General features: G+C 43.1%; 1 protein-coding gene across 4 annotated transcripts in view; it reads left to right on the forward strand.

The window, feature by feature from the left end:
- LOC110970028 (ankyrin repeat and fibronectin type-III domain-containing protein 1) overlaps positions 1-14548 on the forward strand; it is a 165987-nt gene that overhangs the window by 145149 nt on the left and 6290 nt on the right. For all 4 annotated transcript variants that reach the window (XM_051939438.1, XM_051939439.1, XM_022220238.2 and 1 more), the window contains 11 exons: positions 598-795; positions 1637-1750; positions 1955-2052; positions 3160-3250; positions 7649-7756; positions 10115-10214; positions 10488-10620; positions 11460-11579; positions 11723-11938; positions 13066-13232; positions 13378-13528. In XM_051939438.1, coding sequence (XP_051795398.1) covers positions 598-795; positions 1637-1750; positions 1955-2052; positions 3160-3250; positions 7649-7756; positions 10115-10214; positions 10488-10620; positions 11460-11579; positions 11723-11938; positions 13066-13232; positions 13378-13528 — 1496 coding nt within the window. The remainder of the gene's footprint in view (positions 1-597; positions 796-1636; positions 1751-1954; positions 2053-3159; positions 3251-7648; positions 7757-10114; positions 10215-10487; positions 10621-11459; positions 11580-11722; positions 11939-13065; positions 13233-13377; positions 13529-14548) is intronic.

Here is a 14548-nt window from a genome sequence, read left to right on the forward strand (position 1 = left end):
ATGCATGTTCCCACCATTTTGTGTTCCCTTATAACCGCATATGAAGAACACTCCTCCCTCTCTCACCCCTCTCACTTTCATTGCCCCATTTTCTGTGTCATTTTCTCGGTGATGTCATCCCCAAAGAGAGACTGCTTAGTTACATTAAATGAAGTTTATTGAGGAATCTGCCACAGTATTTTGGCAAACAAAGACATTAAAAAGAGCAGCCTGCAAAAGCAATTTGCAACATTGTAGGCAATGTTACTTCTTGCAGTATCACTGTGTGCATCGTGGAAGCACTTGATAAAAGTGGAACAATTCACTGATGCATACATGCACATATTTAATATTCAGAATGGTAATGTGTGTAAAGGAGGAATTTTGCATTTGAAGTGTGGTTGGAAAGCAACATCACTCAAATTTACGATCCTGCATTGCTCTGCTTTGAGTTGTGTTCACCATCTGAATGTCTAAAAGCGTTTTCTGGACGTAGTTTTGAAATAATAGAGTCACATGAACGCGTGCCTATGGGTAACTAAACTCTTCTACTTTCAGTCCTGAAAGCATGCATTGACTTTGCCCCCTCTCTCATTGTGTCTCCCACGTCCTTTTCAGTCGTGAGCCTGGAGGGCCGAGCGGTGCATTTGGCCACTTTGGTGCAGGAGGCTGAGCAGCGGGTATCGGAGCTTCAGCCCCAGGTGCGGAGCGACGGTCCCGGTGAGCGGGAGGGATCCGACCGGGAGAGGCAGCTAAAAGCCTGGGAATGGAGGCTCCGGCTCTTCCGACGCATGCAGACAGGCTTTGAGCATGCTAGTAAGGCTTCAGGATGATTGTTTTTCTCAAGATTTCTTTCACGTGCTGAACACCAGATGAAAGTCTGCCGCTCAGATTATTCCTGCAGTCATTTTTGGTTTTAATTTTTGCACCCTTTTTCTCTGCTGTTACTCTGTCTGGGCTGAGTTAATGGCTTCCACACTGGGGAGTCGTGTGTGTGTGTGTGTGTGTGTGTGTGTGTGTGTGTGTGTGTGTGTGTGTGTGTGTGTGTGTGTGTGTGTGTGTGTGTGTGTGTGTGTGTGTGTGTGTGTGTGTGTGAAAACATAGCACGTCTATATTGCTGCTTTAATTTTTTTATAGGCATTTCATGACACGCTTAGTGGCAGGGTAGACAGACGCCCCCCCCAGGAAGCAGACACTCCTCCCTTCCAGCTGAACCAATCTGCATTTTGAAGTAGAAAAGATTTTCCCCCCTTTGTAATTCCACGTGTAATTTGAGGGGAAAGTTGTGTGAACATGGATGGAAATTATAAACCACATGTCTAAATTATGTTTATGCAGTTACATTCACATTAAGTTGACATCAAGTTGTGAAGATGGCAGATTGCAGATGTGGCATTGTTGTCATTACTGTCTGTAAATGGCTTCAACTTCAACAGCATCCAATATCTGAGTGCTATTTAAAAACTTTCCACGAAACTCGGGAGTTTGTACGGACCAGAAAGACTAAATGATGCCACTACAGTAAGCCGACGGTTGTGTGTTCTGGCACCACTATAATGGTTCTAACGTGCTGTGCAGGATCTCAGTCTGCTTGTCTTTAACTGCCCGCCTCTCTGCTTATTTACTTGGTCATCTTTCTGTTTCTCTGCCTACTCAGACCCTCCAGATGCTCCCAGTGTTGTTCGCTTGTCTGTCAGCAGCAGCACCAGTCTAAAAGTTGACTTCCAGGAACCTCTCTGTGTCAACTCTGCTGTGGTTACCAAGTACAAAGGTCAGCCGTCACACCCAGCCTCATTTAGAACAAACCACTCCGTATTACGATATGAAGAGTTCTTATACATAATCCCATGTTTGCAACAATTTGAGATTAAAAATGTAGAGCAGCTTGTGTTTTGTTTTTGTGAGTCACAGGGATTCTTGAATTGTTCAGTTCCATCTTTTTCTAATTACTTGGAAAATGTTTGTGTATTTGAAGTGAGCTGGAGTACTGCTCCTTTATTCAGTCCTTTGCTGGGTGAGATGATAGTGGATGACACCAGTCTGCTGCAGTGCAACATCACTGGACTCACTTCTGTAAGTTCTGCCAGAATTAACCTGTCTCAGCCACATTATTACCATTCTGAACTGTTGTATCAGTGTTTCAGTTTGATTCATCAATCTGCATGAATCAGTAAGAATGTTTTGTTCTGCATGTAAAACTCCTTGAATTATTTTCAGGAGTTGACACCGAGGGTTACTCCACTGACAATAAATTTGACTTATTATGAGGGGTTTATGAAGAGAACTTGCATGCATGCACATTAATTCTCCCCCACACTGCTGAACAACAAACCATTTTCACATGAGCCTGGTTCAGCAGTCGTATTTCCTTCCCACTACCAGATAAAATAGATGCGATCATGCTTTATATGGTAGTTTATGGATGACAAAGCAACACAAAAAAGCTACTAAGCTGCAGCTTCTCCAGCTGTTGGAGCTGACCGATAAACAATTTAGAAGCTATTCTCCCACATGAAGGCCCCCTGATATTATTTACACACAAGCTTAAAGCATTTGCTTGGGCGACATTTGAAGGCATTTCCCAAGTGACGCTTCTTTATTATATACATCAAACTCCACACACAAGTTGTGGTCACCATCAATCCCAAATGTGCTGTGAAAGAGTCGTGGCCCTGCTTGAAACACAATTGGAAAACACAGTTTATTTGGTATTTGTTCAAAGTCTTGGCTCCTGACCATTCATAAGCAACAGTTGCAAGACAGAGTCCAAAATGATAAAAAGAGCAGCTTGGTAGCCTGCCACCTGATTTATGTTTGGCATTTTTAAGCGGGCATGCAGACAAATGGACACTCCACTAGTTGTTTGTTATTATGTGAGACAAACCCCTTCCCCCCTTTAAGACCCCTGCTACCAGCCAAAGCTCAGTCCTGTCACAAGACAGGGGTCAAGGCGAGGCCAGTAAGTGTTGGCGGCTGGTTTGATTGATCTGGCTGAGAAAGGAGAGACAGAGGCTTGCTGTCTGCACACTAAGCACAGAGACAGACAGAGCTGCTAGATATATTCACCACTCTCCACACGTACATATATGGCTTTATGCGTATGTACATCGACAGATAGGCTTACATTTTGATTCTAACAACCAAATTGTGCCTTGACTGTCATGTCTCCTGTCCTTCCAGGGGACCTACTACTATGTCCAAGTGGCAGCCTACAACATGAAGGGCTGGGGGCCTCCACTAGTTTCCACCCCAGTCTGCTCTGCACCTTCCAGTAAGTCTGAACTATGTGTATGCTTATGTGTAGGACAAAGTGTGTGCCTACATTTTACATGAAGGAACACATAAAGTTCTCAATTTTATTAAAGTATCAAACAATTCCCCCTGAAGGGTTTTGGCTGGCTACGCTATATTAACACCAATGGAAAACAATTTTATCACAGGATGCAAAATGGTAAATGTTACGCACTTAAATTGCGCCTTTTCACCTTAGCTGGGCTCTACAATGTGTTTCTCATTCACGCACACACACATCATCATCACACAAGGTGCCGTCTGCTATCAGAAGCAACTTGGGGTTCAGTGTTTTTTCCAAGGAAACTCTGGAACAGCCTGGGATCGAACCGCCAACCCCAGCCATCCATGGCTCAGGCCGTAGAGTAAATGTGTGTGTACTTTGTGTGTGTGCCCCGCATGACTGATACAGTTCTAATAGCCGTGCCCCACATAAAACAACTAGGACATTGCATCATTTCGCTCATTTGATATGGTTACTTCAACGTCATTCCAACGTTGCTTTGACATCATTAGAGGGATGACAGCTGGACTCTCATCAGCCAGGAGGCTCGGTGGGTTTTGGGACCCCCACTGCGGATGTCAGTGAGTGTAACCATAGCCTCAGGGGTGGCGTTCGGGCCGGCTGGCAGAAGAAGCTGCCAGGGTTCAGCCAAGAAATTAACCGTGAAGTCATGTGCAACAGCTGAGGTGTTGAACACTGCAGCTCTGACCCTCTTCCTCCCTTTTACTCTATCTATCTATCTATCTATCTATCTAGCCATCTTAAAATTGACTTAAGAGTGTTTTTTTCTTCATGCAGTTTTAATGTTTCCATATATTTGTGATTTATGCGATGACTTTCATGAGCGTTGTTTGTGTAAAGCTTGTAAATTCTCCAGAGTTGGTACACACCTACTGTAAAAGAGTGAACATAGGTACCATCATTGTGGGCATATTGGCACACTCGTGGCACATCTGGGGAACACATGAACATGTTTGTCCTCAGCACACAGTGTTTTTCAGCAAGTGTGTGTGTGCATGTGTGTCTTCGTTTTGAGAAACTAGGCTTTCCCTCTCTTTTTTTTCTACTGTCCCACCTCCCTCCCTCCCTCTCGCCGAGCTAATTTCGATGTTGCGTGTTTGTGTTTTCCATTTGGGCCTACCACTGGAAATATTTGCATGTCTGTGCTGTAGCGCGCGGCGCGGCCCCAACAGTGGGGGCCTTATACCGGGCCGTGGACGCCCATTAAAGGGCCCGCTTGTCTTGTCGGGACAGGCACCTTTCCGGGAATAGAGCTCACCGTGTTTCAGCCCCACGCGCCCTCCGGGGGGCTCCAGGAGAGGGAGTGGAGGTGGGGGTGATGGTGGTCGGGGGTGGGTTATCGCTGACACATCCTCTGGTGCTAACACAGATGCAGAAGGTGCCGAGGGATCATTTTCTGCAGTGCTGATCATCTATGTGACGTGAAGGCAAAGTTTGTGTTTGTGTGTGTTTGTAATATGGAGTCGGTAGGTTTTCAGTGTTTTTACGATGGAGTATGATTGGGAAAGAGGAACACAGTAACAAAGAAAGAAAAAACACAAACACACAAATAAAATGGGACAGATTTAAAGATTTTTAAACAGTAACTGTACATTCAGAGTCTTTCGCATGTCATGAGTTGAGTTAACTTTCCCTGGTTTCTGTCACTGGGGCAGCAACACTGTGTTTGAGCACGCATGTGCATCTCAGTTCTAAACCCACATATGTGCAGACCAGCCTGTAGCCATCGTCCTCGGTGGGTCTGTCTGTCACACAGCACCAGCTCTCTCACTGTAGGTGTGCTGTTTCCTTTAGTGCACATACTAGACCTATTTGCAAAGAACCTGACACTCCAACAACTGGAAGCTTCAGGGAAAAAAAGGGCTAAACTGAGATTTTTCGAGGTGCCAAACGGAATATGACCATACCACACTGGCCTTACCTGAACCCCTGCAATAATCCCACATCAGCCAAGTATGATCTTCAGAGAGGTGACAATTTAAAGGTACAATCTAAGCCCTTGAGCCCTACAGTTCCCACTGTAAGGCTCCATTTGTCACCGTAAAGGGAAGGATCACTGTAAATCAATAAAATGTTGTTCTGAACAACTGCTTTGGGAATTGTTTGGACTTGATGGGTTTCTCTTTGTAATGTAATGTTATAAGGTCTTCACCTTACTGTGTGAAGTGCCCAGCGATGCTTTATGTTGTGAACATTCACTTTATTAATGAAACTGACTTGACCTGCATTGAATGACACTATTATAGACTTCAGGCTGAGGCGACATTACAGCTCTCTCCAACACGATCATCACAACACCAAGTGAGGGACTATCTTTTGGAAGAATTACGATCCATTCCAGCAGAGTTGTGGTAACATGTGGTGGCCCAACACCTTACTAAGACACTTTATGTTTGTTTTCTTTTTAATTTGCTACCTATCTGTTAATAACTACTATTTTTTATTACAATCAAAATATATAACAGAAAGTGAATCATTATCCTAGAACTTATTGTCTGGGAGCCTGATGCTGGGTTGTTGAATTCTGAGGTAAGCATCAAATAGAGACGTTTTTCACCAAAGTTCAAACAAGAGTCAGAGTTATTTTAATCTTAAGAAAGATGGTGCTTCACAGATGGAAGTTGAATTAATTACAGTTAAACCCAGTTATGTTGATCTAATCATACAGTTTACTGTGAGCTTAGTCTCTGTCTCTCAGTAACAAAGTGTTTGTATTAAAAGTCTTAGAAGCTTTGAAAACCAAAAGCAAGGAAATAACTGAGAGTCTTCAGTGTTAGCTGGTCTGTATTTATTCACTGAAAAAGAATAAACTTCTTGGCTGATGTATAATCAAATGCACACTGTTGCTCTAAAAACAAAGCTCCACAGAGGAAACTACTTACAACAAAATCTGTGCTTGTTCCACTCCTGTCCTTGAGACAGTATTGAAAGTTTTGTGGTAAATACTAACACCATGCTTAATACTCAACATTTTGCAGTGCCAAAGATGATAGGTAGTACTATGTCATCTCATCTTTGCAAAACCAAGGAAACTGTGACTGAACATGGTCTTCCTACTGTAACATGCTTTGTAAAAAAACAAAAACACAACACTGTCAGAGTAACTCTGAACTCTAAATAACATCTAATAATGGTCATGTAAGCAGTTCTGTTTGACTTTAATGAAGCGCAGTGGTGCTTTGAGCTCGCTATATTCTAACATCAGCAACAAGTTTGCAATACCAAAATAAAATCTGGAAACCATACGCTTTCCTCTGCTGTGGTGGCAGCACTCTAAGCAGAACATCCCAGACATCCCATTCACTCGCAAGGTTTTTCAGTTTCTCCTGAGAGATCCCAAAGTGTTCCCAGGCCAGATAAGATATATAATCTCTCAATTAAGTTCTGGTTCTACATCAGGGTCTCCTTACAGTTGATTGTACTTAGAACAAATCCAGGAAGGAGCCCAGGAGGCGTCCTAATCAAATGCCTGAAAAGTTACAGCTGGCATCTTTACTCCAGACTCCCTCCAGATGCCCAAGCTCCTCACCTTATGTGTAAATCTGAGCACAGCCACCGTACCGAGGAAACTTATTTCCTCCATTTGTATCCCTGACCTAATTTTTTCGGTCACTATCCAGAGCTCTTGACCATAGGCGGAGTGGGAATGTAGATCAACTGGCAGAATGAAAGCTTTGCCTTCTGACTCAGCTTCCTCTTCACCATGACAGCCTGGTACAATGCCGCATTACTGTTGAGACACTGTACGAGTCAGTCTGTCCAGCTAATGTTCCATTTTCCCGTCACTTGTGAACTAAGCCTCTAAACGCTTAAACTCCTTTGATGGGAACAGCAACTTACCCCCAGCCCAGAGGGAAAAGTCCGTTGGTTTCCAGCAGAGAGCCATGGCAGCAGACTTGGAGGTGCTGGATAAACACAGTTTTTGCCTTGTGATGGCATTACATAAAAGACTGACAGATAAAGAGAGTTGCAACAAATCGTGATGAGGGATCATGAATGTCTGTAGCAAATTCCATGACAGTAGAGCCACAACTTTTTACTAAAACGTGAAACAAAATATCAACCTCTTGCCAGTTCTAGAGGAAAAGTTAGAGGATTGCGAAAGTTAGAGGGGTACATTCTTCTGTGACCATAAATGTCTGAACAAATTTTTAGAACCATCCATCCAATAGCTGCTGAAATACTTCAGTCTGGGCCATTGTGGTCGACCAGCCTTCATTTCATCACCTTTGCTTCTCCATCAAAAGTGCACACTTCAGCTGAAAAGACCTATGTTGAACTCACATATTGGCACTATGAGTCTTGATAAATACAGAAAATAACAATATTTACTTTCTTTACATCTGGCCGCAGGTTGGAGGGATATCGATGGCCGCGCTCCACGTCAGAGAGGCCAGAAGGAGGCACTAGACCAGCTACTGGGGCAGATAAAAGAAGCTCACCGCCACTGTGTCTGCCATGGTATCAACAACTTTTTGATCGATTTGATGGCCGTGTTCACCTAAAAGACTGAGCAGTAACATGAGAGCTTTAACTATTTGCACGGTTGACCCCAAGTGAAATTCAAACCCCGAAAACCTGGTAGTGATAGTGACTTGCTGTACTCATTGAACTACATTCGAGCGCGTGCTACAAGGTGTTTTAAACCAGCGTTTAAAATAACAACTTGATGACTACAAATACACTTGACCCTAACCTTAAGATCAGCTTTTAGTACTAGTATCAGTTGAAGTAAAGTGCAGTGGTGTTAGCCTCTGACATTAACCTGAGCGTCTGTCATTTTCACTGCACCCGTCACATTTTATACAAACAGAGCCGCGTTTTTTAAGCCACCGTCTAGTTTATGTGTCAGAAATATTCTCGTTGTAAACAAACGCGGCGATGGGCGGTCCAATTCACAGGTGTAACACGTCTCGCCAATTGCTGTGTTTCATCTCACCTTGACAGACACTTTACAATCTCAGGCACGACAAGTACTTCAGGGGCCATACACACTAAGATGGCATGCCACCTCAAAAATAATACCCTCCCCTCTGTCTCAACCACCCCCCCCCCCCCCCCACCCCCCACCCCCTTGTGAGTCTTTCCATGACTCAGCCCTTCCTCGGCTGAATACCTCGCTCTCTGTGACAAAATGCAGATCAACTTCTCTCACACTCAAGCTGTTTATATCCCCAAACACTGCTGGCTGTAAGCTGGTCCCATAAGTGTCAAAACCTGTCCACACTGACTCTTTTACATGATGGCAAACTGCATTTAGCATTGAGCGAGATGTCTCTCTTTTTCTCTCACACCCACCCACCCAAACACACTCACCCACTTACCATTGTCCACTGTGGCCAGACTATATTTGCAATAAGGCCAGATGCAATATAATAGTCAGTATTGAGTGGCTGGTGGTTCTTCAGACGGCGACTGATTGAGCTTGAGAGTTCAGGCACGGTAGTCAAGGTGGCGTGTCCCGGGGTCATGTTTGTTATTCCTGTAAGAGACAAGTCCAGGGCTGGAGTCTGGACAGGGCATAAATTAACACTGACTACTGCTGCCTCCCCCTCTCTCACCCCCCGCAGCCCACCAGTCGTCCTGTCTACTGTTCACACATATACACACACGCATGTAAAGATAGACAGGCTCACACACAGATACACATGTACATGAACAGACACAAATATTCAAGTACATGCTCCCTCTTTCAACTCTCTACATGTCCATGTGCACACCCCCATCGCAGCCCGGCTTATGGCCCACACCACCTTCTCCCGCTTGTCCAAACACTATTAATTAAACTGTGAAAGAGGCCTTGACTAACACAGGCACCCCAGCAGTCGGCCCTACTTGTCTGTCTTACTCAGTGTCAAACAGGGACTGAGGCCAGGAGGACTGGAGCTGAACAGAGTCGCGAGTGGAGAGAAATTTGGGGAGGTGAGAGGGGTCGACGGGTGCTGTTTTTTCTTGTTACTCCACCTCAACTCGTCCACCTGAAGAGAAAATTAGTTTTTTTCGGGCCCTGAATGGGGGGATTTATTGACTTTAAGTGGCCTGGGGCTGGAGTAAGATCACCTGGGAGGGGAGGGAATCTGTGAAGGGTTTTTGGACGCGGGGTTTCTAATGAGTTGGGAGGCGCGTTATCTCACCAACAAGCACCCACACAAACACACACATGCATATATGCACACACACCTCCCTCTCTTGCCTCCAACCCCCTCTTGGCCCACTAAAAATAAACATGTCCCCACAGACTTAACTGACCTCCCTGTCAGTGAGTGGCAAAGGGTTAAGACACATACAGACATACACACACAAATTACTACAGCTCCTTGGCTCCATGCATATGGCTGTAGCTCAAGGCATGCCATGCTCCAGCAGCTATAGTATGCACAGGTAAACACACACACACATACATCTACACACAGTTAGTGCTCCTCTGGGACCTCAGAGCTAGTGGTTCCCTCTAGGCCCATAGTCTGCTGTTGGCAGCCAGCATGACTGTCAAATGGTGCCGCACCACTGGAGAGCATGAAATGTCAAAAAACATTCCAGTCCGGCCATGTTGTTGGACATGTCAGGTTTGTTGTCAGTTAGGTAACGGCCTGTCACTGCAAGAGATATTTCTAGAGTTGGTCAGGACAGAAATATTCATTTGTGTAGCGAGAAAATTGAACAGCCAATCACGGTCATGGCACGGCGTCTAGGAGGCTAATAATGATTTTAAGCACCTTAATTTTAAACATTGTAGTGTTTAAGTAATTTAAGCCAGTCTGTTTCTGTTTTTCTATTAAATTGACAAATTAATTTCTCTTTTTGCTGTTTTTCACACAGAACAGTGCAAAGCGCCAACACAAGGCAGGAAGCACTCCGTATCCAAAAGCCTGCGCCACCTCTTCCAACCCACCAGCAAATTTGTTAAAAGCTTGAAAAGGTAGAAGAACATTTATTCATGTTAGAAAAATAACAGATGTAGAGTTATAATTACTATGGGCACAACTAATTAAATGTGGAATTTGTCAATTTTTTTCTAGATTCTGCTTTTTGTGTTGTTAATATGTCATGATTTTTTTTTGCCACCACTGAGCTTTTAGGTCAACTTATCATATTTCTAATTATGTGTATTTGTCTGTTTTTCCATTCAGTGGTTTAATGAATTCTGTTGTGTTTCTACTGTAACACATGCTTTCTCTGTTTTACTTTCCAGAGGTCTCTATCTGACATCTATATTCTACAGAGATGACAATGTGTTGGTGACCCCTGAGGACCAGATTCCTATTGTGGAGATTGAAGACTCCTACTCCAGCTCACTAATGCAGGACTTTCTCTGGTTTACCAAGGTAGACAGACCCACCGGAAACTGTGGGAAAGAGAGAAAAACAACATTTAGCAACATAATTTGGCAGACTACTCTTTAACTATCTGAAACCCGAGCATGCTTTCACTCACTGTGGGCTCATTTATCACTACAATATAGTTCTGCACCTCAATAGAAACAGCACAACTGTGACTAGAAGTAGAGATAACTCATGTAAAAATTAAGCACTTTTTTTTTAAAAAAAAGTTGAATTTGATTAGAATTTTTATTTTACAAAAAAAAACAATTAAAATGCACAACATTTTTCCAAGTGCCTACAGGTGTTAGTAATACTCTGCATGCGATATATATTTTACTACTTACTACAGTTTTGATTTGTTTCCACATTTGTCTCCGATTAGCTTGGTGGGAACACAGCCTGCAGTGTAACAGCTGATTAGCTAATGGCTTCAGGGTTGTGTCGAAGCACGCAGAATTTTTAGTTTTTTGCAGAATCAGGTTTGTACAAACTGTTTTATGTTAGGCAAGTGATTTTGATAATATATTCAGATTTTAGGCTTAGATTTGATGAATCTTTCAGATGGAACCACACATCACACGATTAGATCAATTGTGCTCAGAAAGTTTAAAGCCTAATGATTCTCTCTGTTTTTACAATTTGTCTCAAATTCAAATCTGCCAGTGGTTTTTTGTGTTCAGAAAATTAAATACGTTCTTTTTTTAAAAAAAAATATTTACGTAAACATTTTTTACGTTTTCACTAATTAATACAACATCCACTATTAACCCTGTGCCTATGCTACCGGATGAATTAAAAAACAGGCATTGTCATATTATTTATGACTCCTATCCCTGCAACAGGTGTCCTATCTATGGGAGGAGATTTCCTGGCTCCAGCAGTGTCTCAGTCCTTCCCAGTCATCTTGTTCGTGTACGCTCCAGACACGTCTCAAGATGCTGCAGGCTGTTTCCCATCTCCAGGTAGTACCATGGTTTTGTAATGAAATTGTGCTAGCTATGACCTCATGACCTCAGCCTAAAAACATCTTTGTCAGTATTATTATTCTTTACATCTGTCCTGCTGCTGAACAGCAGTATGATTATTATCTGATGCCTTTCATCAGGGAATGCTGGGAACCCAGGACCTTGGTCAGGTATATTTTGAGCCAATCAAAGACAAGCATGGTAACGCCCTGCTGGTGCTCCTGAAGGACATGAACGCCTGTCCCAACCTGGATGGGGTACGTTGGACACAGCTTTGTAAACTGCAGCTCCAGCGCAAGTCTATCTCATCCCCTGAAGAGCCCACAGCCTTGGACATGCTCCTCATCACACTACATGTGAGTCTTACAGAAACAGACAGACAGTGATTGGAAGCTAATTCAGTTTTGGAAAACTGATTATTTTCGCTTTTGTTTTGGAGACTGGGTACTTCCACAGCAGTCCGGAGTGGTGGTAGGGTTTGTTAACAGTGGTTTTCGGTTAATCCAGCTCATTCTTTGCATTTTTTGCGACCCAGAGATTTGGCAACATTAAAAAGTGTGATGTAAAGGACACCAACCAAATGCTACTAAACATTTATATATTGGAATTGCTCTAATGTTTTTAAAACTCCTATTTACAGAAAACCAAAATGACATGACAAACTTGAGGCTGTGTGGCTCAAACAATAGGGCTGTAAATTGAAATGTGCTTCCAATTACGAATGCCGCTCGTGCAGACACTCTTTATTTAGACAAACATTAATCATCATGACTCTACTTTTCCATTTGTCACCTTCTTTGTGTGGACACAGATTGAGCAGACTTCCGTCAAATTCATTAAAATGCCAATTTTAAGTTAAACCTTGGATCCCTGCCAAGCCAGCACGAATGTTAATCATCTCAGAGCCATTTTACTTGTAGAACACCGTATTTAGTCAGTAGCAGTTTGAGCATTTGAACGTCAGCATGTCGGACGTGATGATGATAATCATCTAACTGCTCTTAGTTATGGTTATGTAACTAATTCTGTGTGGCTGTTTTGTTCAGAAACAAACACAATCTGGAACTCAACCACAAGTTGATTTTGTCTATATATCCCCGTAAACCTGATACCATTGTTGCAATGCTGTTGTGTCTCCAGTGTACATTGGTATGGCTATGTGGTTCCAAAACAATGGTGGAGACTCCCTTTGGCAAAACCGCAGTTCACTGAAATATTTGTTTTGTGGCCAGTTATGAACAAATTGTATGATGAAATACATAAAAATGTGCTGATGGGCTATTTTGCAGTCCTGACTTCCACTTTAAACATGTCAGAACAACTTTAGATTGAGGACCCTCAAAGAGCGACTAAACAGGAAAACATGAAAGCAGTGCCATTCAGCTGAACATGTGGGTGCATATGGAGACAAAATTACCATCAACCCCAGTCAATGCTATCACACCGTCCTCTCTCTCAGTTTCTCTCCACCTGCTGTTCCCAGGAGAAACTGGCGTATCACAGACGTAGTAGGAAGCTGTTGTCTCCAGGCCTCTACCTGGGCTACCTGAAGTTGTGTACATCTGTGGAGCAGATCAGAGCACTGGTACCACAGAAACTCCCCAACATCCTCTGTCATACCAAAATCCGGGACAACTGTAACGTGTCCAGGTGGGGATCATGCGTCACTTATAGTGCAGCTGAGTTTGTCATGCACTGTGTTGATTTTCTATGTGTCTGCGGTTGAATATCAGGAGCCAGACAGCAAACAAACTCCCACCAACAGTGAAGCAGTATGTTTTCTGTGACATTTTAGAGAGGAGTGGCAGTGGCTGCAGGCCCTCAGCTCTCTGGAGGAGTCGTTGGAAATGGACCATGACGTACAGAGCGCTCCCCATCGCCTCCTACAGGACCTGCGCAGTGCCATCAAGGACCTGATGGCACACATCAATGTCCCTGGCAATCAGGTCAGAACAAGCTGAAACTGTGTGCAAGCTCAGCCTGCATTAGCAGACATTATAGGCTTGTATAGTGAGAATGCACATTTTGTGTAGTCTGATTTTGACTGACACCATGAAACCAGTGGAAGCATGCAGCCAAGTTCCACAGTCAGGAAATAGCAACAGCACAAAGCTCTTAAAATGATTGCAATGGCTAGTGAGCCAGTTCTGGTTAGACCACTAATTCTGCATGATTTCTCTAAAAGGACATGGTTTGAATTCCAGCACAATGGCAGTCATTGTCCATTTGACTTTTACCACCCACTGTTCCAGTAGAGCAACATGAGCACTGTACAGAACTTTACTGCTACTATGTACTGTGAAATGTTACCTGACTATGAACATATATTAAATATATGGATTAGACTGTCAGGGTGTAAAACCAAAAACTTAAATGTGGTTGTTTTTCCAGAGAAGCTGGATGTCAAAATTTTACTGTTTCAGAAAAGAGTATTGGTGTTGTATCATAATTACAGCAAACAGTTGTTGCACTATTGAAGAATGAGTCTTTGATTCTACTTTCAAGATGTCTAAATGAGGAACATTGACTTTATGTTGGCCTGACAAACTAACTGTAACATTCATGGTTTCAGTGCAACCAGTAAGTCACCATTTGTTTCTATCTATGGGGTGCAATAAGAAAATTCCAAGACTAGGTGTAAAAAAAACAAACAAACACCATTCGGAATTTAAATTTGGCCATCATCAAGCAGAAAGTAGTCACCTTGTGCAACAAGACTGCATTTCTAATTGCTGCTGTCACCTTTGAAAAGCTCCCTGGAAGTCTTCTTATGTAAGCATGTCAAAGCACCATCTGCAACTAAATATCTAAACTGTGTCAAAATGGCGAAACTTCAACTTAGATTTAATTTTGGTGGGGAGGTAGAAGTCACAGAAAACTAAATCTGGCAAACAAGGTGGATGGGGACAAATGATTGAGTATTTGTGGTAAAAAAAAATCAGTGTGTGATCACCATGATGTAACCA

Source organism: Acanthochromis polyacanthus, chromosome 19, assembly GCF_021347895.1.
Source record: "Acanthochromis polyacanthus isolate Apoly-LR-REF ecotype Palm Island chromosome 19, KAUST_Apoly_ChrSc, whole genome shotgun sequence".
Lineage (NCBI taxonomy): Eukaryota > Metazoa > Chordata > Actinopteri > Pomacentridae > Acanthochromis > Acanthochromis polyacanthus.